General features: G+C 39.4%; 1 protein-coding gene across 2 annotated transcripts in view; it reads right to left on the bottom strand.

The window, feature by feature from the left end:
• The window catches only part of SYTL5 (synaptotagmin like 5), a 101302-nt gene that overhangs the window by 62111 nt on the left and 12946 nt on the right, over positions 1–26245 (bottom strand). For both annotated transcript variants that reach the window (XM_029240911.1, XM_029240912.1), the window contains exon 2: positions 7899–8108. In XM_029240911.1, coding sequence (XP_029096744.1) covers positions 7899–8108 — 210 coding nt within the window. The remainder of the gene's footprint in view (positions 1–7898; positions 8109–26245) is intronic.

Genomic DNA, 26245 nt, shown 5'->3' with positions numbered 1-26245 from the left:
TCTATTGAACATGGAGACAGCCCACTGGCACTGCAGCATTCTCTCACAACAAATAAAGGACATTCACTGCCAATAAAATATCATTCACACTTCCTTTTTGAAAACCACTCCATGAACAGCAAATAAGATACTTCCAGCACTGACAGATACTCTCTGAGATCTCGTAGACTCATAGCTGGAATATTGAAGAAATAATGGTCTCTGTTTTCAGCTTTAAAAATGAGGAGGGATTTTGTTTATATCAAGTTAAACACTCATCATGTAAATTTCCAGCTGTCACAGATGCTAACAACTATTAATTGTTGTCAAAGAGGTGTAAGAACCAATGAGAGCTCTGCTTCTTCCTCTACTTTGAGACAATAATGTAATAAACTCATCTTCCTCCTTAGACTCTGAAACCACTGAGTGTAGTCCATGTTTTATTCATCTTTGTATCCTTATCCCCTAGTATACCAACAGGTTATCAATAAATGTTGTAGGACGGATGGATGGATGGGTCAAAGGATAGATCAACTGGATAAGTGGATAGCTGGGTTTATTAAGTTACTGTTATACCAATAAAAGAAGTACAAGTGATTCAGAAGTTCTGTATTGATGCATTAACATCTCCTAAGGAGGACATAGAACCTTCAATTTGTTATTATTTATTCTTACACCCTTCTGACAACAACTTGTCTTATACCTTTCAGTGACAGCTGGAAATTTGCTCTGTTCAGAAGGCAAATGTATTTGGCACGTCTCTCATGTGTATGTGTATGTGTGTGTGTGTACGTGTATTTTAATTCCATTCTCCTGACAGAAGAAAACCACATTTGTTCCATAACTTGCTTAAGCCTGACATGCTTTAAGTGGGACCCTGCCATTTATTCATTCATTCATTTATCCATTCATTTGCTTATTCATCCATCCATATAATCATTTAACAAATATTCACTGAGTACCTGCTATAGGGATTCTTTTAGGCACTAGAACTACTTCATTGAACATTATAGATAAAAAAACCCTGCCCTCATGGTTATGAAGCTTATATTCTAGTGGAGGAAGAAAGATAATAAACAAGATAAGTAAAGTATATAGCATATAAATATTAAGAGGAAAAAACACAGGAAGGGGTTATGTTAGTTTGGGTAGGCTAACTTCCATAATGAACAACTTGCAAATTCCATTGGCTTAACACATTAAAAGTTTCTCTCTCTATATATAACCTAATGTTGATCTGACAAGATTTAGGGGAAATTTTTTGTGAATCAGACCCGCAGTTACCATCCATACTGACTAGCAGATGAGTTGATGGCAAAACTTTCAATTAGCAACGCATGGATACACAAGCCCCTTGGGTCTTGTACTGAAAAGAATGTTTCAGTAATTACAACTGGCATTTAGAAATTAAAGACAAAATTACTCTCCCCATACAGAAGCTTGAGGCAGCTCCTGATTGAAAGACCCATGAGTCACAGTCCCCAGTTACTGTTGTCTGAGCAAATGAGGGTCCAGGGTGTAGGGAAGAGGTAAACAGTAATGGAATAAAAAATGGAAATGATTAAATACTAGGGATCAAATAAAAGAATACTGTATAAGAATTGAAGAAATAGTTATTGAGAAATTCCTTAAGTCCTCAGACCCTGCAACTGGAAGGTCAGTCATTTGTTAAAATCCCATTTCCTTTCTTCTCTGCCCTGAAATGGCAAACCACACCTTGGCAGAGTCTGGTGGGAAAAGAGCTGGGTGGAAAAAACAAACAGACAAGCTTTGATACTTATTCAATCCAACTCTACTAACACACATTCTATCCTCTTAGTGTTCTTATTTCCACTATTTATAATATATAAAATCAATCACCTCTCTTATCTAATAGGTATATTTTGAGACCTTGTAGGACTCTTCCCTAGGAATAAATGTGATCTGAAAACAGATCTGCTCTCTCAGGGACTAAGGCTCCAAGATGGATAAATACAAAGAAAATCACACCTAGGTGTCGTATAATAACTGTTAAAAATCCAATGGAAAAGAGGAAAGTATTAAAAGTAATTGAAGAAAAATATCATTACCTTCAAAGGAGCAACAGTATATTGACATCTGATTTTTTAACAGAAACAATGGAAACCAGAAGCCAATGGAATAATATCTTCAAATTACTGAAAGTTAACAACTTCTAACCAAGAATTGAATAAGCTGGCAAAAACATGTTTGGAACTGAGTGAAATAAAGCCATGCTAAGAAAAACAAAACTTGAGAGTATTTATCACTAGGAGAACTTACACTAAAGGAAATGCTAAAGGTTACCCTTTAGGCAGAGGGAAAATTATTCCAGATAGGAATACAGAGATGTAGTAATAAAGAATATAGAGCAACAAGAAGGGTAACTATGTAGTAAATTTAAGTGAATATTGACTACAAAATAATAATACCTTGTGGGATTAAGTATGCTATAGACTGAATGTATCCCCCCCCCCCCCACAATTCAAATGTTGAAACATAACTCCCAATGTGATGGTATTTGGAGGTGGAGCCTTTGGGAGGTGATTGATCCCCTTATAAAAGAGACCCCAGAGAGCTCCCTTGCCCTTTCTGCCATGTGAGGACACAGTAAGACTATAGCTATGAAACAGAAAGCAGACTCTCACCACACAACAAATCTTCAAGAACCCTGATCTTAGACTTCCCAGTCTCCAGGACTACGAAAAATAAATGGCTGCTGTTTAAAAGCCACCCAGTCTATGGTGTTCTGTTACAGCTGCCTGAATGGACTAGGACAAGCTATATATATCTATAAGTATAAATACATATGTGTGTATATGTGTGTGCACAGATATAGACATACAGCTATTTAAAATATACAATAGCACTAGGAGGGGAGTAAAGGGAATTAAAGAGTCTTAAGGTCCTGCTATTGTCTTGGAAGTACCAAAAGTACTAATTAATATTAGATTTTAACAAGTCAAGAATGTATGTTGTAATCTCTAGAGTAATCCTTAGATGAGTGATAAAAAATGTATAGATATTAGAGGAGATAAATAGAAAAATACTTAGACAACCTAAATGAAGGCAAATAAGTAGAGATAAAAGAACAGAATAGATGGGACAAAGAGAGAATGAGTAAATGAGAGGCAGATTTTAAGTAAAATATGTGAGCTATTTCATTACTACAAATGGAACATATATACTAATTAAATGACAATTGTCAGACTAGATTTAAAACATGTGCATGCAATTATATGCTGCCTACAAGAGACACACCTTAAACATAAGGAAACAGAGAGGTTGAAAGTAAAGAATAAGGAGGATTTACCAAACATACACTAACCAAAGAAAGCTATTGCAGCCATACTAATTGCAAAGTAAACTTCAAGGAAAAAATCATAACTAGAGATAAGGAAAGATTTTTCATAATTATAAAGGTTTCTGTACATGTGTAAAATCTCAATTCTAAATATTTAAGCACTCAAGACTCTAACTTCAACATATATAAAGCAAATATTATCAAACTAAAAGGAAAAATAGAAAATCCACAATCATTATTGAGAGAGGTTAGTATATATTTCTCTCAATATCAGACAGAATATGTAGATTAAAAAATCAGTAGGGATATGGAAGATTTGGACAACACAATTAACAAACATCATTAAAAGACATAACTAGGATACTCAAATCAATCCTGCAGAATTCATTTTCTTTCAAGGAAACAGGAAATATTTAACAAAACTGACCCTATTCTGGGCCAAATTTCAAACACTGAAACCACACAGAGTATGTTCTCTGACCACAGTGGAATTAAGCTAGAATTCAGTATCAAAAAGGGATACAGAAAATCTCTAGGAAATTATAAATTAAGAAAGACAATCATAAATAATTCATAGTTAAAGAAAAGATGATGATGGAAATTAGCAAATAGAAAGAATGAAATGAATATCATAAAAATAATTGATATGTGTGGGATGCAGCTAAAGCAGTGAAAACAGGGAAATTCATATCCTTAAATGTATATGTCATAAAAGAACAAAGGCTGGAAAATCAAGTATCTAAATACCTGAATCAAAAAATTGTTAATCAAAAATAAATTCAAAGAAAGTAAAAGAAAAGAGCAAGGCAGAAACCAATAAAATTGAAAATATACAATATGGCAAGAAAAAAGATATAAGTATTAGAAAAGATAGTATAATTGTGCAGAAATAAAATCTGAAAGGCACCACAGAAACTGTTATAGTTAAGAAGTGATTTAACAAGATTTCTGGATACAGATTAGACTACCCAAATCAATTCGTATTTCTACACATCAACAACAATTAGAAAACAAAAATTTTAAAAGCATACTATTTATAATAACATAAAAATCAAATACTTGGAATAAATATAATAATGTATAAGACCAGGAAAACTATAAAATATTACTGAGAGAAATTAAAGGCAAATAAATGAAGGGGCACATAGTGTTTGTCGATTGAGAGACTAAATACTGAAAGACATCAATTCTGTCCAAAAGTATCTACTGATGTAATGCAGCCCCTATAAAAATGCCAGTAGGACTTGTTTTCTGGAAAGCTGATTCTAAAACATATTTGAAAATACCAGAGGCCAATAATACTCGGGGCGTTTTGAACAAAAACAAAAAAGTAGGAAGTCTAGTGGATATAAAATTTTATTATAAAGCTACAATAATGAAAATAATGTGTCATTGGCACAATGTTAGGCATAATAGAGTGTTCAGAAATGATACTTGATTTGTGAAGGTTAACACTGTACAGCAGTGAAAAAATAATCTTCAGTGAATGGTGCTGGGTCAAGTAGATACCCATATTAAAATATGAAAATGAATCCCTAACTAACAGCATATACAATCTAGTTGGAACTCATTTTTGTAAGTGTAAAGATAAAAGCTAAAATAATAACAATTACAGAAGATCACATGGGAGAATATTTTCATCATTTGGGAGTTAGAAAAAGTTTTGTTTTGTTTTTTTAAACAGAACACAGAAAAAAATCCCACTAATCTCATATAGGAAAAGATGAACAAATTGAGTTGTGAAAACTTAGAGACTTCTGTTAATCAATGGCACCAGTAAGAGAACAAAAAGGCAAATCAGAAGTTGGGAAAAAATATCTCCAACACAAGGAACCAACACTGTTTGTATGCAGGATATACAAAGAACTCCTTCACACTAGTCAATAAAAGACTGACAATCTAATAGAAAAAAAGAGACCTGAACTAGTACTTCACAAAAAAGGATGTTCAGATGGTCAATAAACACATGAAAATATCTTCATTCTCAACAGTAATAAAGAAAAATGCAAAGTAATCTACTGCACACCCAACAAAATTATGAAAATAGAAAAACAAAAAACAGGGTTGGTAAAAATATCAAGTAATCAACTTCCAGGCATTGCTAGTGAGAGGATAACCTGGAACAACCTATAAGTTATAAAACAGTGAAAATAAGTAGACAGCTGCCAAATGCAACAAAAATGGATGTCTCACAAACATACTGTTGACCAAAAGTACTTAGAAACAAACAAACACACCCTGTATGAGTCAATTTATATAAAATATAAAAAAGTCAAAGTTAATCTATGGTGTTAGCAGGAGAGTATTTATACCTGGGGAATAAGAAGGGACTGGTGTTTGCGAGGAGGAAGAAGAAAGGTTTCTGGGGTGTTAGTAATGTTCTATTTCTTCACCTGAATGATAGCTACACAGAAATTGTGATGATCTGCAAAGCTGTACACCACTGCTTCTCAACCCCAAGTGACTTTTGCTCTTCAGGGGACATTTGGCAATGTCTGGAGGAACTTTTCATTGTTACCACTGGAAAAGGGCGGAGTGCTACTGGCGTCTAACGGGTAGAGGCCAGGGATGCTGCTAAACATCTTATAGTACACAGGACAGCCCCTCCCCCTCCCTCCTCCACAAAGAATCATATTGTCCACAACATCAGTGACGTTGAAACTGAGAAATCCTGTTGTACACTTGTCATTTGTGCCCTTTTGTGTAAGTTAACTCTAGTTTTTAAAAAAAAGCCATGTGCATGTTTTTTATTCATAAACAGAAAGGATGCTAGCCTCTTTCCAAGTTTTCCTCTTTCTATTCATTTGCTTCTTGTTAATTTGATTTGTTGTCCTCTAGTGGTCACTAAGGGTGGAGAGGGACAAATGCTCCCGCAAAATTGCATACAAGCAAAACTGTAATTGAGGAAATTCTGTCCATTAATTATTTCCTCTATAACTCATTATTTGACTATACTGGAAGAACCTTTATATCCAACTCTGAAATGCCAAGTAAAGGAAAGCAGGATTGGAGAAAGCATTATCCCACACAGAAACAAATTTTCTAGGAAGAGTCCAGGGTCTAAAAGAGCAACTTCTGCATTACTTACATGAGTCACAGATGTATCATGTTTCTTTTAAGTAGAAAGCAAAGTGCATTCCTGATACTTTTCTCTATATGTATGTGGAGAAATATCCGAAGTAAATACTTTGATTTCATAGGAAAAACAGGAAGGTACCCAGGATTATTTTTGCATCTTGATTTGCAGATGACTAAACTCAGTTTAGAGACAGAATACCAATATCAACAAAAGCTACGTCGCAACACATTATGTCAATGATTCCATCAGTGCTCATTCCCCCAGATCTGGTAAATGATGTTTGCCAATGACTAAGAGGCAAGTATGAAGAGGAATTTATGCGAGACAAAGAACTGAAGATGGTTGCTTAGGTAAATCAAAGTAATGTATCCAAAGAAAGAAATGAGATACCTTAAATGGTTCATTTCTTTAGAGCTGCTTATCTCAATGTAGTGTGGAAACATAGTATGAACTGCTCAATTTATGATCAATTTTATGAAAAAGTACAGGAGAAATTACATTGGTTAAATAATGCAATCAGTGAACACAGGAGACCTCAATAGAACACAGTCGTCCTCATTCAGAGAAGTTGGAAATGAAGGTCACTCACTCTTACTACTAAACTATTCACTTTTCCTCCCAAGATAGCCTCTTAACTCCTATAAGAGAATGAGTTAGTGAGGATAAAAGATAAACCAAACCCAACCAAACCAGGTAAACCTGATGTGATGCCAGCATCCCCGACCTCAACCACAGGAAAGAGAGGTCAACATGGAGTTGCCTGGAGATGAGATTATTAGGTGCCATCCAGAGCAGAAGAGATGAAGGGACCTTAGGAGGGAGAAAACGTACCAGTTGATCCAGGGTCAGATTTCTTAAAAGGATGGAGTTTGGCATGCCCAAGGAGTAGTAGAGACCTTATCGTGCTTGGACTCCAGTTTAACTGAACTTAGAAAACAATGACTCTTGATGTGCACCCTGGCTGGCAGGGTGAAACCCACAGCCATGACATTCCCGCAGGCTAAACACGGAGGCGAATGATAAAGCTGTCTCCCTTCACCCTTTCTCAAGAACTAGGTTGGGAGGAAATTCAGGGGCTACTTCAGCTGATGTGAAGAGCAGGCTGGATATTTGATACTCATCTCGCCAGTCACCCCAAATGTCTAAGAATGTCTCAAGGGCAACTGTCTGTGCCTTCTGAGAAGCCACGTGGAGCCAGGTATGGCTCTAAGAAAGCCAGAGGGTGGTTTTCAGATGCAGCAAGAGACCATGTTCTGTGAGGCTTCCAGTTGTACTGTGTTTTATAGTTTTAAAAAATAAGCATAATGTTCTGTTTTTGTCTGTCTGTCCCTTCCTCTCTCTCTCTCTCTCTCTCTCTGTCTCTCTCTCACACACACACACCACACCCTGCCAAGGCAGTGCTGAGCCTGTGGCTGGGCTACACTTTTAGTTCTACTCTCTATCCCTATCTTTTAAATACTCTTCTTCCTTCTTGCTTTCCCCCACTCCAAACCCTTCAGTCATCAAAACGGACTTTCCACAGAAAGGCAAGAAACTCACGCGACTCTGGCACAGACGGTGCAGCGCCAGCTGCCACCAAGGCCTGAGACCCGGCACTGGCTGCACACTCTGAGTGAGCAGGCCTGGCACGGGTCTCCGCGGTCGAATATCAAGCCCAGGTTTCTCTGACAGTGAGCACAGACCCTGCTGGTCTCTTGCTGAGTCTTCCCACTTCTACGTTTTGCTTCCAAAAGTTCATTTTTCAGCTTCCTGGAAGAAGAGAAAAAAAATCACTTACAAAAATCCCCAAAAACAAAGCAGAGGAGCAGAGCTATCTTCATTTAAGGGGTGTTTTCATTTGGAAGAATATTTGAAAGAATCAAGGAGTTAGAGTCAAATGACTCAAAAAACACAATTTCTCCCTCCAGAATCAATAATCCTTTGATCTCAGTAGTGGAAAAACATAATGTTTCTGTTTTAATTTGACACTACTATTTTGCTATCAGTATTTATTTACATTCCACTCTATCTTCTCCAGGATATCCTTGATACCATAACATGGGAATACAACCCCAGTCTACAGGCATGCACAATACCATGTTCTCTCCTTGCCTAGATATATTACATGAGGCGAGAGTGTGAAATCAAGCTTGGCAACATGGGTACTTTCCTTAAGAGAGCCAATGAAGAGTTTGCTGCAAAGACACTGTCCATCATTTCAGGTCAAAATGCTTCCGCTTAACATATGAGGGTTTCCAAAAACTTCCACTGACCTGGGGGCTCTGCTATTAGATATGCCTTTCTTTGAATAGAGGTTCCATCATGAATTAGTTGTTCAACCTTAAACAATGATTTACCCACTCAACTTCAGTCTCTTCAGTTCTAAACTGGGAGTATTAACATTCTACTGGGACTGTTTTTGTTTTTGTTTTTGCAGTACGCGGGCCTCTCACCGTTGTGGCCTCTCCCGTTGCGGAGCACAGGCTCCGGACGCGCAGGCTCAGCGGCCATGGCTCACGGGCCCAGCCGCTCCGCAGCATGTGGGATCTTCCCAGACCAGGGCACGAACCCGTGTCCCCTGAATCGGCAGGCGGACTCTCAACCACTGCGCCACCAGGGAAGCCCAACATTCTACTGGGACTGTTTTTAAGATTAAATGAGAAGATGCTGGACTAGGAGGATGTGGAATTCACATCTCCGCACAACTAGGGCACCTCGCAGGCACCAGCTGGGGACCACGGACACCTAAGGGGACAGGAGGAACCCCCTAGCAACCAGGTAGGACGTGGGGAGTGGGGGGTAGTGAGGGGGAGCGAAGGGGGAGGAGAAGTGGAGGCAGGACAAGACCAGCGCCCCTGAGGGGTGGCTGTGGGAGGGGAAGGGATCCCACACCCGAAGGGGGAAATTGGGGGACCACTGGAAGGGCAGAGGATCAAAAGGGAGTGTGGCCAGGTTTCCACTGCCCACTTGGGCCCCCAGGAGCCTGCTGAGATCCTCTGCCCACCAAGGCCGCCTCTAGCCACGCAGGTCCTGAGGGAGTGGGAGGGAGGGAAGGGGGAGCAAAAGTAAAGGCCGGACCAACAGGACCAACACACCTGAGGGGCGGCTGGGGGAGGGGAGGAGTTCCTACACCCAGCGGGATCCACTCACAGGTTAGGGGTCCAGCGGGGAAGGAGGAGAACAGAAGGGTACGTGGGGGGGCGGGGTAGTGGAGGAATGGAAGGGAATGCAGCCAGCGCTTTCCCTATCCACTTAGGCACCAGGGAGCCTGTTGGGCTCCGGGGCCTAATCCTCTGCCCTCTGGAGCCTCCCTCCTGCCGTGCAGAGCCCAAGCCCACCCCTACACTCCCACCCAGGGCCCTACTGCTGCACTCAGAGACCCCGTCCAACACTGTGCCTAAACCCCACCCACACACCCTCACTCAGGGCCCTACCTCCAAACTCCGGAACTCCACACTCCAGAAGCCCTCCTTTCCACGTGCTGCCTCTCCCCTTCCCTGCAGGTCCTAAGCAGAGGCCCTGCCCCACGCTTGAACTTTGCCCTGCCTAGGCTCCACCCCCAAGGCCTTTTCCGGCTATGGTCCTGAGCCTGGGCCCTGACCCATGCTCAAACGTCACCCCACCCACCCCCATGTAGGTCCCGCCCCACCCTAAACCCCACCCCTGCCTAAGTTCCACCTCCCACCTAAACTCCTCCCGCCACAGCCAAGGCTTTTTTTCCCCCCGTTTTTCCTCTTTTAGATTAGGGCTCTGTTTTACCTTGCTGATTTCTTTATATTTTTACTTTTTCTAATAAATCTTTTATTTTTCTAATTTTATTTTATTCTTTATACTTTGTTATTGTTCTGCTCCTTTTGGCTTGTTTGCCTTTTTTTGTTTTTTGTTTTCCTCTTTCTGTTGTGGTTTTATTTTACCTTGTTGCAGTTGTTTCAATTATATTTTAATTTTTCCTGATATATTTTTTATTTTTCTAATTTTATTTTATTTTTTATTCTTTGTTATTGTACTGCTCCTTTTTTCTTTTCTTTTTTTTTTTTTGCCATGCCACATGACTTGCAGGATCTTGGTTCCCAGGCTGGAGGTCGGGCCTGAGCTCCTGTGGTAGGAGCTCCGAGTCCAAACCACTGGACTAGCAGAGAACCTCAGATCCCAGGGAATATTAATAGGAGTGAGGTCTCCCGGAGGTCCTCATCTCAGCAACAAGACCAGGCTCTATCCAACTGCCTGCAAACTCCAGTGCTGGACACCTCAGGCCAAACAACCAGTAAGACAGGACTACAGCCCCGCCCATTAAAAAAAAAAAGAAATGACAAAGAAGTATGTTACAGATGAAGGAGCAAGGTAAAAACCTACAAGACCAGATAAATGAAGATGAAATAGGCAACCCACTTGAAAAAGAATTCAGAGTAATGACAATAAAGATGATCCAAAATCTCAGAAACAGAATGGGGAAAATACAAGAAATGTTTAACAAGGATCTACAAGAATTAAAGAGCAAACAAACAGTGATGAACAACACAATAACTGAAATTTAAAAAACTCTAGGAGGAAACAATCACAGAATAACTGAGGCAGAAGAATGGATAAGTGAACTGGGAGAAAAAAATGGTAGAAATAACTGCCGGGAGCAGAATAAATAAAAAAGAATGAAAAGAATTGAGGACATCTCAGAGATCACTGGGACAACATTAAACCCAGCAACATGCAAATTACAGGGTTCCTAGAAGAAGAAGAGAGAAAGACAGAGTCTGACAAAATATTTGAAGAGATTATAGTTGAGAACGTCCCTAACATGGGAAAGGAAATAGTCAATCAAGTCCAGGAAGCACAGAGCGTCCCATAACGGTTAATCCAAAGAGAAACACGCCAAGACACACTTTAAACAAGCTATCAAAAATTAAATACAAAGAAAAAATATTAAAAGCAGCAAGGGAAAAGCAACAAATAACATACAAGCGAATCCCCATTAGGTTAACAGCTGATCTTTCAGCAGAAACTCTGCAAGCCAGAAGGGAGTGACAGGACATGTTTAAAGTGATGAAAGGGAAAAACCCACAACCAAGATTACTCTACCCAGCAAGGATCTCATTCAGATTCGATGGAGAAATCAAAAGCTTTACAGACAAGTAAAAGCTACAATAATTCTGCACCACCAAAACAGCTTTACAACAAATGCTAAAGGAACTTCTCTAAGCGGGATACACAAGAGAAGAAAAAGACCAACAAAACCAAAAGCAAATCAATTAAGAAAATGATAATAGGAACATACATATTGATAATCACCTTGAATGTAAATGGATTAAATGCTCCAACCAAAGGACACAGGTTGAATGGATACAAAAACAAGACCCTTATATATGCTGTCTACAAGAAACCCACTTTAGGCCTAGGGACACATACAGACTGAAAGTGAGGGGATGGGAAAAGATATTCCATGCAAATGGAAATAACAAGAAAGCTGGAGTAGCAATACTTATATCAGATAAAATAGACTTTAAAATAAAGATAGTTAAAAGAGATAAGGAAGGACACTAGGACACTACATAATGATCAAAGGATCAACCCAAGAAGAAAACATAACGATTATAAATATTTATGCACCCAACAAAGGAGCACCACAATACATAAGGCAAATGCTAACAGCCATAAAAGGAGAAATCGACAGTAACACAATAGAGGGGTACTTTAACACCCCACTTACACCAACGGACAGATCATCCAGACAGAAAATAAATCAGGAAACACAAGTTTTAAATGACACAACAGACCAGATAGACTTAACTGATATTTTTAGGACATTCCCCCTGAAAGCAGAAGAATATACTTTCTTCTTAAGTGCACACAGAACGTTCCCCAGAATAGATCACATCTTGGGTCACAAATCAAGCCTTGGAAAAGTTAAGAAAATTGAAATAGTATTGAGCATCTTTTCTGACCACAACGCTATGAGATTAGAAATCAATTACAGGGGAGAAAAACAGAAAAAAACCACAAATACGTGGAGAGAAACAGTGCGCTGCTAAATAACCAAGAGATCACTGAAGAAATCAGAGATAGTCAAAAAATACCTAGAAACAGGGCTTCCCTAGTGGCGCAGTGGTTGAGAGTCCACCTGCCGATGCAGGGGGTGTCCCGGTCCGGGAAGATCCCACATGCCACGGAGCGGCTAGGCCCGTGAGCCATGGCCGCTGAGCCTGCGCGTCTGGAGCCTGTGCTCTGCATCGGGAGAGGCCACAACAGTGAGAGGCCTGCGTACCGCAAAAAAAGAAAAACAAAAAAGAAACCGAGAAACAAATGACAACAAAAACACGACAATCCAAAACCTATGGGACGGAGCAAAAGAAGTTCTAAGAGGGAAGTTCATAGCAATTCAAGCTCTCCTCAAGAAACAACAAAAATCTCAAACAATCTAATCTCATACCGAAAGGAACTAGAGAAAGAAGAACAAACAAAACCCAAAGTTAGTAGAAGAAAAGATATCATAAAGATCAGAGCAGAAATAAATGAATTAAAAACAAAGAAACAACAGCAAGATCAATAAAACTAAAAGCTGGTTCTTTGAGAAGATAAATAAAATTGGTAAACCTTTAGCCAGATTTATCAAGAAAAAAAAGGAGAGGACTCAAATCAATAAAATTAGAAATGAAAAAGAAGAGATTACAACTGACACTGCAGAAATACAAAAGATCATAAGAGACTACTACAAGCAACTATATGCCAATAAAATGGACAACCTGGAAGAAATGGACAAATTCTTGGAAAAGTACAACCTTCCAAGATTGAACCAGGAAGAATTAGAAAATATAAACAGACCGACCACAGGTAATGAAATTGAAACTTTAATTAAAAATCTTCCAACAAACAAAAGTCCAGGACCAGATGGCTTCACAGGCAAATTCTATCAAACATTTAGAGAAAAGGTAACACCTATCCTTCCCAAACTCCTGCAAAAAATTGCAGAGGGAGGAACACTCCCAAACTCATTCTACAAGGCCACCATCACCTGGATACCAAAACCAGACAAGGATGTCACAAAGAAAGAAAACTACAGGCCAATATCACTGATGAACACAGATGCAAAAATCCTCAACAAAATAGTAGCAAACAGAATCCAACAGCACATTAAAAGGATCATACACCATGATCAAGTGGGGTTTATCCCAGGAATGCAAGGATTCTTCAATGTATGCAGATCAATCAATGTGAAACACCATATTAACAAATTGAAGGAGAAAAACCATATGGTCATCTCAATAGATGCAGAAAAGGCTTTTGACAAAATTCAGCACCCATTTATAATAAAAACTCTCCAGAAAGGAGGTATAAAGGGAACCTACCTCAACATAATGAAAGCCATATATGACAAATCCACAGCAAATATCATTCTCAATGGTAAAAAACTGAAAGCATTTCTTCTAAGATCAGGAACAAGACAAGGATGTCCACTCTCATCAGTATTATTCAACATAGTATTGGAAGTCCTAGCCACAGCAATCAGAGAAGAAAAAGAAATAAAAGGAAAACAAATTGGAAAAGAAGAAGTAAAACTGTCACTGTTTGCCGATGACATGATACTATACACAGAAAATCCTAAAGATGCCACCAGAAAACTACTAGAACTAATCAATGAATTTGGTAAGGGTGCAGGATACAAAATTAATACACAGAAATCTCTTGCATTCCGATACACTAACAATGCAAGATCAAAATGAGAAATCAAGGAAACAATCCCATTTACCATCACAACAAAAAGATTAAAATACCTAGGAATAGACCTACCTAAAGAGGCAAAAGACCTGTACTCAGAAAACTATAAAACACTGATGAAAGAAATCAAAGATAACATAAACAGATGGAGAGATATACAGTGCTCCTGGATTAGAAAAATCAATATTGCGAAAATGACTGTACTACCCAAAGCAATCTACAGATTCAGTGCAATCCATATCAAATTACCAATGGCATATTTCACAGAAGAAGAAATTTTACAATTTGTATGGAAACACAAAAGACCCCGAATAGCCAAAGCAATCTTGAGAAAGAAAAACGGAGCTGGAGGAATCAGGCTCCATGACTTCAGACTATACTACAAATCTACAGTAATCAAGACAGTATGGTACTGGCGCAAAAACAGAAATATAGATCAATGGAACAGGATAGAAAGCCCAGAGATAAACCCACACACATATGGTCACCTTATCTTTGATAAACGAGGCAGGAATGTACAGTGGAGAAAGGACAGCCTCTTCAATAAGTGGTGCTGGGAAAACTGGACAGGTACATGTAAAAGTATGAGATTAGATTACTCCCTAACACCATATACAAAAATAAGCTGAAAATGGATTAAAGACCTAAATGTAAGGCCAGAAACTATCAAACTCTTAGAGGAAAACATAGGCAGGACACTCTATGACATAAATCACAGCAAGATCCTTTTTGACCCACCTCCTAGAGTAAGGGAAATAAAAACAAAAATAAACAAATGGGACCTAATGAAAGATAAAAGCTTTTGCACAGCAAAGGAAACCATAAACAAGATGAAAAGACAACCCTTAGAATGTGAAAAAATATTTGCAAACGAAGCAACTGACAAAGGATTAATCTCCAAAATATACAAGCAGCTCATGCGGCTCAATATCACAGAAACAAACAACCCAATCCAGAAATGGGCAGAAGACGTAGATAGACATTTCTCCAAAGAAGACATACAGCTGGCCAACAAATACATGAAAAGATGTTCAACATCACTAATTATCAGCAAAGTGCAAATGAAAACTACAATGAGGTATCACCTCACACCAGTGAGAATGGCCATCACTAAAAAATCTAGAAACAATAAATGCTGGAGAGGGTGTGGAGAAAAGGGAACCCTCCTGCACTGTTGGTGGAAATGTAAATTGATACAGCCACTGTGGAGAACAGTATGGAGGTTCCGCAAGAAACTAACAATAGAACTACCATATGACCCAGCAATCCCACTCCTGGGCATATACCCTGAGAAAACCATAATTCAAAGAGTCATGTACCACAATGTTCATTGCAGCTGTATTTACAATAGCCAGGGCATGGAAGCAACCTAAGTGTCCCTCGACAGATGAATGGATAAAGAAGATGTGGCACATATATACAATGGAATACTACTCAGCCATAAAAAGGAAAAAAATTGACTTATTTGTAGTGAGGTAGATGGACCTAGAATCTGTCATACAGACTGAAGTAAGTCAGAAGGAGAAGAACAAATGCCGTACGCTAAAACATAAAAAGCGGTACTGATGAACCTAGTGGCAGGGCAGGAATAAAGATGCAGATGTAGAGAACAGACTTGAGGGCAAGGGGAAGCTGGGATGAAGTGAGAGAGTGGCATGGATGTATATACACTACCAAATGTAAAATAGATAGCTAGTGGGAAGCAGCTGCATAGCACAGGGAGATCAGCTTGGTGCTTTGTGTCCACCTGGAGGGGTGGGATAGGGAAGGTGGGAGGGAGATTCAAGAGGGAGGGGATATGGAGATATATGTATACATATAGCTGATTCACTTTGTTATACAGCAGAAACTAACACAACAATGTAAAGCAAATATACTCCAATAAAGATGTATTAAAAAAAAAAAGTACTGTTTCCCAACTCTCATCCCCACAGATTCTGGTATAATCGGTTTGAGATGTGGCCCATGCAATGATTTTTTTTAAAGCTTCCCTATGTATTCTAATACACTGCCAGATTTGGAAAACACTCCTCTAGAAGATAGGTTCACTCCCACTTAAATGCTTCACAGACATGCCATTCTTTTGTTATCCAGCTCCATTCCCTCCTTCAATACATTTCCAGAAAAAACCAAAAACAGACAAACAAAAATACCCCAGACATCCCAGGATCATCGCACACATCTCATACCACCTCCTTCTACACTTGTGGTTCTCTGCTTTGTTATACCCAACTAGATTAGCATCTCCCCAAAGGCAGGAACGATGGCTTTAGTTTCTTATATATACTGCTCAGGACTCAATTCTGTGCTAGATCATAAGATCCTTAAATGTTTAAAACTATTACCTCTTTTGGGCCTTCAAAGTAGTTTATGAGATATTATGAGCCTCATGTTAAAGATAGTAAGCAGTAGAGATAAAATCAGAAAGCAAGTCTTTTAATTCCTAGCCTAATGAGAGATTCATAAATGGAGAATTTTAAAAGTGAGGAGTAAGGTTTCCAAAAACCTATGGTTCTTTGTCTCATTCATTCATCCAGTGAGCATTTATTGAGTGCCTATTGTGTGCTAGGCATTCTGTACTTCAGATACGAAAATGAGTCAAAACAGGACACCTACTAAGGACTCCCAGTATCCTTGATGTCAGTCAAGAAGAGGACAAATGATGCAAGATGACTCATCACTCTAGGATGAACAACAAGGTCCTACTGTACAGCACAGGGAACTACATTCCACATCCTGTGATAAACCGCAATGGAAAAGACTATAAAAAAGAATATATATATATATATATATATATATATATATATATGTATGTATATGTGTGTATAACTTAATCACTTTGCTGTACAGTAGAAACTAACACAACATTGTAAATCAGATGTACTTCAATTTTAAAAAAAAACTAAAAATATAGTGGCCATATGATCCGGCATTCCCATTCCTGAGCAGATATCTGGAAAAGATGAAAACTCTAATTTGAAAAGACACATGCACCCCAATGTCCATAGCAGCACTATTTACAATAGGCAAGACATGGAAGCAACCTAAATATCCCTTGACAGATTAATGGATATAGAAGATGTGATACACACACGCGCGCGCACACACACACACACACACACACACACACACACAAAATGGAATACTACTCAGCCATAAAAAAGAATAATGCCATTGGCAGCAACATGGATGCACCTAGAGATTACCATACTGAGTGAAGTAAGTCAGAAAGACAAATACCATTTGATATCACTTATACATGGAATCTAAAATATGACACAAATGAACTTATTTATGAAACAGAAACAGACTCACAAACATAGAAAACAAACTTATGGTCACCAGAAGGAAAAGAGCCTGGGGGAGGGATAAATTAGGAGTTTGATGTTAGCATATAGAAACTATTGTACTATATATAAAATAAACAACAAGGTCCTACTGTATAGCACAGGGAACTATATTCAATATCCTGTAATAAACCATAATAGAAAAGAAAAAAAGAGTCCTCACTCTCTTGTCCAACTGAACACAAATGACCAGAACCCACAACACATGCTTTTCTAATCCCTTATTTAGAGCTTACAAAACATCTTTATGTCCTTTTTCATGAGCAACTGGCTCCTGAAATTGAGTGTAAGAAAAGTTCCACACAATTTACTTTTGAAAACCTGTAAAGGCTACAAGTTTTAAAATAACAGGATGAGTTCTCATTTGAAGATTGCGGTTGTATTATTTGGAAGAGCATAACAGACCTTTAAACACCTCAGGGCACAGGAGAAATAAAACACTGCCTAGTCAAAATCTGTAACAATTCATGCAACAATGATAAAGAAACACCGTGATCGAAATGAGTAAAACAAAGAACAATCCTAGACTGAGTCCTATCCCAGTAGGCTGGTGGGCCAAAGAATAAGAAACTGAGAACAGGGGGTATTGCAGGATACTCCAAGAGACTAATTCTCTTCCGGAAATAAATTCTATGATCAGGTGCCTGAAGTTTAACTACTTAGCAGCTCCTTAACTACAGTAGGCGAGACCACTTGGAGAAATTATGGCCATAAAGTCAAACATTTATATTGCATCTTTCTTTGTGTTCTATTCACAGGACTTTATTTAGCAATTGGGTTTCACTGAGCTCCCACTTCTAGAGTCTGAAAAGACTTGGGACTCTGTATAAATCAGGCCACAGGGAAGCAAGAACTTCAAGGTCCAAACACACCAATTGGGAATTCCTAAGGCAATTGGTGTTAATTGTCCCACATATCCTGAGAGCTAACTCTGAGACTATGGAAAAAGCTGGGGAGAATTCCATAGGCCGGCATCAAATATTAAGCACATCGACTGAAGAAAATGCGTAACCTAAAAGTTGAGAATTGTTTTATTTGGCAGACTTTCTGAGGATTTAAGCGCAGGAGGCAGCCTCTCAGATAGCTCTGAGGGGCTGCTCAGAAGAGGGAAAGGAGCACTCAGGAAATATATAAGTTTTGCAAAACACAAAAAAACAAACACACAAACAAAAAACAGGTAGTTGGAACATCAAAAGATTACCGTAAAGTAAACCAACCAAACATCTCAAGTTAATAAATTTAGCGGTTTTCTATGTATGGGAAGATGCAAGAGTCTGGGCTCCTTGAAATCATTCCTTTGATATGCACCTTAGCTACGTAGCAGTATCCAGTTCTTTCCCATCCTGAGTCCCAGCTTACTGGTTTCTCAAATCTCTGAGAAATTGACCTAATTCAATCATATCTAGGATAATTTCACCTTAAATGGACACAACGATTTTCAGACGCTCAAGAAGAAGAGAAAGGATAATGGGAGGGTAACTGCAGCCAGGAAAAGAAAGTGTGCAATTGGAGAATAAGTACCAAGGAGAAAAGGAAGTACAGGGAGCTAGGAGAGAGGAACAGGATGGAAGATGTCTCTTTCCTCTGCTTTAATAGTCCCCACTCACAAAGCAAGGTGGACCTCATTTGGTTCCTGCATTGCTGGTCCAGTCTCAGGAAGGTATCTGAGAAAGGTGAGTTTCTGGGCTGTAAGTATTAGGGGAAACACTGACCGAAACTTCCCACCCTGGCCAGGCACCACAGTAACCATCTGCGCGCGTTATTTTACAACAGGAGATCCTGGTAAGGAATACAGAACAAGCCACCACCAACCGGAAGAATTCGGGAAAGGTCAAAAGGAGATGAAAGGAGACGCCAGTCCATATGTCCTACCAACCTCCCAGAATCCTCCTTGCTGGAATTCATCTTGGCTGAGGGATGTGTGCACCACCAGCAAGGACCCTGAGTCAGAATGATTGGCCAAAGACAACCCGGAAACTAACCCCATCACCATAAAACCCGAGACTGTGAGCCAAGTGGCAGAGCAGTTCTCCTGGGTTCCCTTACCCTCCTGCTCTCCGCCCAGGCGCCCCTTCCCAATAAAGTCTCTTGCTTTGTCAGCACGTGTGTCTCCTCGGACAATTCTTTTCCGAGTGTTAGACAAGACCCTACTCTCGGGCCCTGGAAGGGGTCCCCCTTCCTGCAACACAAGCACAGTATCTGTTCATCTCTCTCATCCACATAAGCTAGAAATGCTTCTGGTTCCAAGTAACAGGCTTAAAAAAATGGTTTCATTTCTTCCCCCCACATACAAGAAATCCAGAATTAGGTAGTTGCTTGTATTAGCTCAGCTGCAAAATCAGGTCATTAAGAATTCATTTCATTCTGATGGTCCCCTATCTTCAAGGTATGGCTCATCATTCTTATGTAAAATGGCCAGGCATCTTCAGCAGAGCATCCAAGTTTAAGGCAGGAAGAATAGGGAGGGCGTGCCAGTTACACCTGTATCTTAATAGAAAAGCAAAAATTGATTCAGAATTCCTTCCATCAAGAAGAACTTCCCTAATGAAGTCCTCCTTAGGTTCCCTTGACCAGACACTGTCACAGCATCACCATTAGCTGCAAGGGAGGCTGGGAAAGTGGAACAACTTGGGACTGCAGATCCCTGCCCTCCTGACATTAGATGTGGTAACATGACTCACACTGGTCCATGACATGTGATATGTGACTCCAGGTAAAAGCTATAAGAGCAAGTGCATGGTTTATCACAAACCCTCTTCTTTGCATGAAGAATGGCAATGTCCCAAATACTGTGTACCCTGCAAGTTTGAGTCCTGGTCTGAGGATGCCATGAAATAGAGTCCCTAGCCATCTTGTTATGGACATGTAGCATGAGAGACAAATAAAGCTTCATTGTTATAAGGCACTAAGAATTTGGGGCTGTTCTTACAGCATCACTTAGCGTGCCCTGACTGATAAATGTATAGCCTAGTTCTTCATCTAGCTGGCTTCCATATATTCTTTTATTTCAGCTTTACTGCTGTTCCCCCAGAGTGCCTTTCTCTGATTACCAAATCTACCACAGATTCCCATCTTAGTCTAACTCAGAGAACTGTGTTCTTTTTCTTCACAGCACTTACCATAATTTTTAATTGTACATTTATTTGGCTGTTTTTACTGGTTTAATGTCTTGCCAACTCCTCTGTAATCTCCACGAGGGTAAGACTGTATCTGTTTTGTTCAGTTTTGCATTTTATAGCACATAAGCAGTGCTGGGAACATAATAGCTATCATTTAATGGAATGAATAAAAGACAGCATAAGCAAAAGCTGGTGAGTGACAGAGGAGGAGAAAGGAGGAGGGACGAAAGGAGAAAGAAAGGGAGTGGGTGGGGGGAGAAAATCTCAGCCATACTAGGCATCACTGGGCATTCCAGTAAATCTCTCTGGGTCTCAGTACTTCAACTTCAAAATGAAGATGGTAATTCCTTTCCTATCTTCCTCCGAGGGTGTTTGTGAGAGCCAGAGGCAATTGATCATGGTAGTGTGCTTCATGAATTATAGAGCCCTTTACGATATGGTGCCATTATTATTAAAAAAGAGAATGAGAAGAGAAAAATGTACAATGTTAGATCGTCTAAGAATTCAAATTAAAATTTGCTAAAACTGAAATCAAACACATTTCGAAAAAGTAATATGAGCCTGAGAAAACTACAGAATGTTCTTAATTTCTTGGTAAGGACTTTTAGAACTTTTCCCGTCTTCCTTAACCTCATTCCTACACTTTTGTTGACAAAGCAAAACTATTGTGATTCTTGAAAACGTTTAAAGTCTAACCATTTCCTCTCTTTGTTCTTACCTGAAAAGAAACAAAGAATACTGGAGATGGATGAAATGTGTAGCAGAGGTAAATATGGCCCCAAATCAACTGTTAAAAAGTAATGAAGAATATAAAGAATATTATGAAAAAGATATTACTCAGCCATAAAAAAGAATGAAATAATGCCATTTGCAGCAACATGGATGGACCTAGAGATAATCATACTAAGTGAAGTAAGTCAGACAGAGAAAGACAAATGCAATATATATCACTTATATGTGAAATCTTAAAAAATGATACCAATCAACTTATTTACAAAACAGAAATAAACTGACCGACATAGAAAACAAACTTATGGCTACCGAAGGGTAAAGGGGGGTAGGGATAAATTAGGAGTTTGGGATTAACAGATACACACTATTATATACAAAATAAACAACAAGGATGTACTGTATAGCATAGGAAACTATATTCATATCTTGTGATAACCTATACTGGAAAAGAATCTGAAAAAGAATAGATACACATATACAGTGTATATGTGAAGCACTCCGCTGTTAACAAATGGAATATTGCCTGCCGTATCAGTAAACAAAGGATGTCACAGTCATCAGTGATTGCAGCCATCAGCCAACGGTGAGCTGTACACTGTACACCCAAAACTAACACACTATAAATCAGCTATACCTCAATTTAAAAAAATACAAAGAAAAAGGAAAAGGAAAAAAGTTGTTGAAGACATTTACTTCCAGCTAACACCAATTCTTTATTTGAGATAAACTCAGGATGCCCTTGTATTTTAAAATATCAGTTTATTCTTTATGTTTCCTTGTTGCTACACAGATACATGTGTATTAACATGCGAACTGATGACCTATATGGAGTTGAAATCCTAAAGACTGAAGAGATGAACGATCTCAACTGTAGTTGAATGATAGAATATTTTCATTTCTATATTCCAGTGATATACTGAAATCATTTTCTTTCTATCCCATCATCAAAAATGTTCAATGCATTACAAAGACTGCTTGCTTTATCACTGCACAGACACATTCCTTTCAAATCAGGAATTGCTTTCATTAAAATTCCTGTCACTTGTGTGTGGCGGTAACTTTTCTTCTGTTACCCTGTCTAGACCTAATTATCCTGAACACTATTTTGCATCAAATACGCTAGGAATTTTAGAAGAGAAGCAATTTGCTGCCTGGAAGAGGAAGCCACAGAAGCTTCACAAAGCTTCTTTGATTCCTTGACATCTTTACACAATCCTCAATCTCATCTAGCAGAGCACATCAAGGCTCAAGAGAAATAATGAGCAAGCGTGGACTATACAGCGGTCCAGAGCATAAGGCTCTGAAGTCAGACTCCCTGGGTTCAAATCCTGGCCTTGCCCCTTATTTCCTTGGAGACTTTAAGAAAATTACTTAGCCTCTGTCTCAAGACTTAAAGAGACTTAACCTGTGTCTCGAAATATTCCCTGCGTAAAAAAAAAAAAAATCATAGTAGTTACAACCTCATAGGTTTCTTGGGACCATTAAGTAAGATGATGCTGTGGTGAGCATAAGTAAAGTGTGAAGCACAGCTTGGCACACAGTAGTTGTGGAATAGACCATTCTAGTATGCGTCTCCAAATCTGCGTTCTCCATTTCTCTATTAGTGGAATGTTTAGCTAGGCTCATGGCCACTCAGAGTGAAGACTATATTTCCCAGCATGACCTGCAGTTAGTTTTGCCATGAGACTAAATGTTGGCCAACGTGATGTGATCAGAAATGATACAGGCAACCTCTAGGTCATGCCCTAATGTTAAAGCGGTATCCCTGTCCCTTGAACCCTTCTTCCTTCCCAGAGGCTGTGATGAGAACATAGGGGTGAGCCACCTTGGATGAAGCGCCAAACTCTCAAGATGGTAGAACTACAGAAGACAAGGCACCCAGACCCATGTTATAATGGAGCCACCATTAACAACATCACAAATCTGCCAAACAGCCCAGACTTTTCCATTAGAGAGCAATGTATTATGTTTCCATCTTGTTTAAGCCATAATTAAAACGTGTCTCTGTCACCCACAGCCAAACTTATTTCCCAAACAAATACAATAAGAACTCTGTAAATATTAGCTCTTTTTATTATTGTACACTTGCAAAGATGTTGCTATCAGGTCTTGCTTCAGCCTCTGCTGCAGTGCCTGCCAGCTAAATCCCTGTCTAAAGCTAGAGTTTCATATTCCTTTAAGAGAGCAAAACCATGGTGACTAACGAAAAGTATTGCCCGAACCAGAAACAATGAGACAAAAATCACTTGAAATAATATATGCGGGCAGAATAATGTCACAGCAGCCTGATGCCAATGGTTGCATGCCTCCTACTGCTCCTGTCTTTTGTTCACATCCAGAGGCAATGCCGTCAACACTGGGGCTATTTCATATTTGCCTAAGGAAAATCCAGATGTGACCAGACCTCCTTTCCGTACTCTGAATACAAAAATGTGACTTCTTCATCTTGATTGTAGATTCTGTGTGTAGAACCTATTATTAAAAGCTAACCATCATAACGCTTAGCCACAATAATGACGCGCACTCTGTTTTAAGTGTCATGCACTTAAACGTTGACAGTAACCCATGAGAAAGACATTATGATTCTGATTTTATAGATAAGAAAGTCAAATCTCAGAAAGGAAACTTCACAGGGCTATTAAGTGGTGCAGTCAAGATTCAGATCCAGAGTTTTAGTTTTCCAAATCTGTTCTTTTCCCTACACCAGGCCCCCCTCATTGCCTCTCAATGTATTAAAATATTGTTGCTCAGAAAGAACACTGTATTTATATTAAGGACTGCTATTGCTTTCCTAGTTGTGCAAAGCCAGGCTGAACACAAAGTTCAGCCTCAGTAAACATGAAGGGTTTCTTCTGCCTGCCCTGCTTCTCCCACTAAATGGCACCTGCCCAAGTCGCCTCTTATCACAAAGTCTTTCATGACAAATAATCCCCAACAGAACTGTTCCTCAACAAACACCACTATAAACTTTATAAAGCTTTTGATTAGTTTTCAAGTCAAAGGCTATTAAAAACAATCAAGACCATCCAAGAATTGGGGAAAAATTTCACTCAGATAGAAAGCTACTTCACAGAACGTAAACAAGGAACAGAATTGAAAGAACGCTTGACTAAATAAAGAAATCTTTGGACTTCCCTGGTGGTACACTGGTAAAGAATCCGCCCTACAATGTAGGGGATGCAGACTCGATCCCTGGTTGGGGAACTAAGATCCCACATGCCTCGGGGCAACTAAGCCCACACACCACAACTACTAAGCTCACGTGCCTCAACTAGAGAGCTGCGTGCTGCAAACTACAGAGCCCACGCGCCCTGGAGCCTGTGCGCCGTAACTAGAGAACAGAAAACCTGCACGCCACAACTAGAGTAGCCTGCGTGCTGCAACGAAAGATCCCACATGCCTCGATGAAGATCCTGCATGCCACAACTAAGACCCGACACAGCCAAAAAATAAAAAATAAAAAAATAAATAATAAATCTTTTTTAAAAAGAAAGAAAGAAAACTTGCGATTTGTGTCGATTTAATGTGTTTAGAAATTGTCTTGGGAATTCCCTGGTGGTCCAGTGGTTAGGACGCTGCGCTTTCACTGTCCTGGGCCCGGGTTGAATCCCTGGCCAAGGAACTAAGTTCCTGCAAGCTGCACAGTGCAGCCAAAGAAAGAAAAAAGAAAAGAAACTGTCTCAAGGAGAGGGGGCACTGTGAAATATTCATGTCTGCAGATGACATCAAGCACTTTCCGGCAGTAAAACGCTTGGCTCATAGGAACATACCAGGAGATCTCTCAAAGCCATGTGAACAGACAGGCAACTGTTTATTATCTATAGTCTTAAAATCATAGCAGAAATTGATCTCATATGTAACTATCAAACCAACTCTTCCACCTGGGAACACCTTGAAATAAACATCATCTCAATTTCCTGGCCTGACAAGGAACAAGGACGTATTCTACTAATCTGAAACCCAAAGGATACCTTTCTTGAGTATCAAGAACAGTAGAAAGCTGCTCATCATCGCTAATTATTAGAGAAATGCAACTCCAAACTGCAGTGAGGTACTAGCTCACACCAGTCAGAAGGACCATCATTAAAAAGTCTACAAATAATAAATGCTGGAGAGGGTAGGGAGAAAGGGGACCCTCTTACACTGTTGGTGGGAATGTAAGTTGGTGCAGCCACTATGGAGAACTGTATGGAGGTTCCTCAAGAAACTAAAAATAGAGTTGCCATATGATCCAGCAATCCCACTCCTAGGCATATACTCAGACAAAACTATAATTCAAAAAGATACATGCACCCCGATGTTCATAGCAGCACTATTTACAATAGCCAAGACATGGAAATAACCTAAATGTCCATCGACAGATGAATGGATAAAGAAGGTGTGGTACATATATACAATGGAATATTACTCAGCCATTAAAAAAAACCAAAAGAATGCCATTTGCAGCAACATGGATGGACCTAGAGACTATCATACTGATCAAAGTAAGCCAGAAAGAGAAAGACAAATATCATTCAACATCACTTATATGTGGAATCTAAAATATGACACAAATGAACATATCTATGAAACAAAAATAGACTCACAAATGTAGAGAGCAGACTTGTGGTTGCCAAGGGGGAGGAGGATGGGAGAGGGAAGTATGGGGAGTTTGGGGTTAGCAGATGCAAACTATTATATATAGATGGATAAACAACAAGGTCCTACTGTATAGCACAGGGAACCATATACAATATCCTGTGATAAACCATAATGGAAAATATGAAAAAGAATATATATACATGGAGAACTGAGTCACTTTGCTATACAGTGGAAATTAAACACAACACTGTAAATCAACTATACGCCAATAAATTTTTTTTTAAAAAACCAGGAGAGGGCTTCCCTGGTGGCGCAGTGGTTGAGAGTCTGCCTGCCGATGCAGGGGACATGGGTTCGTGCCCCGGTCCGGGAAGATCCCACATGCCACGGAGCGGCTGGGCCCGTGAGCCATGGCCGCTGA

Source organism: Monodon monoceros, unplaced genomic scaffold, assembly GCF_005190385.1.
Source record: "Monodon monoceros isolate NGI ecotype Baffin Bay Population unplaced genomic scaffold, NGI_Narwhal_1 Super_Scaffold_22, whole genome shotgun sequence".
In the NCBI taxonomy this organism is placed as follows: domain Eukaryota; kingdom Metazoa; phylum Chordata; class Mammalia; order Artiodactyla; family Monodontidae; genus Monodon; species Monodon monoceros.
Note: the sequence above shows the minus strand (reverse complement) of the source record. Positions and strands in the feature narration are given on the sequence as shown.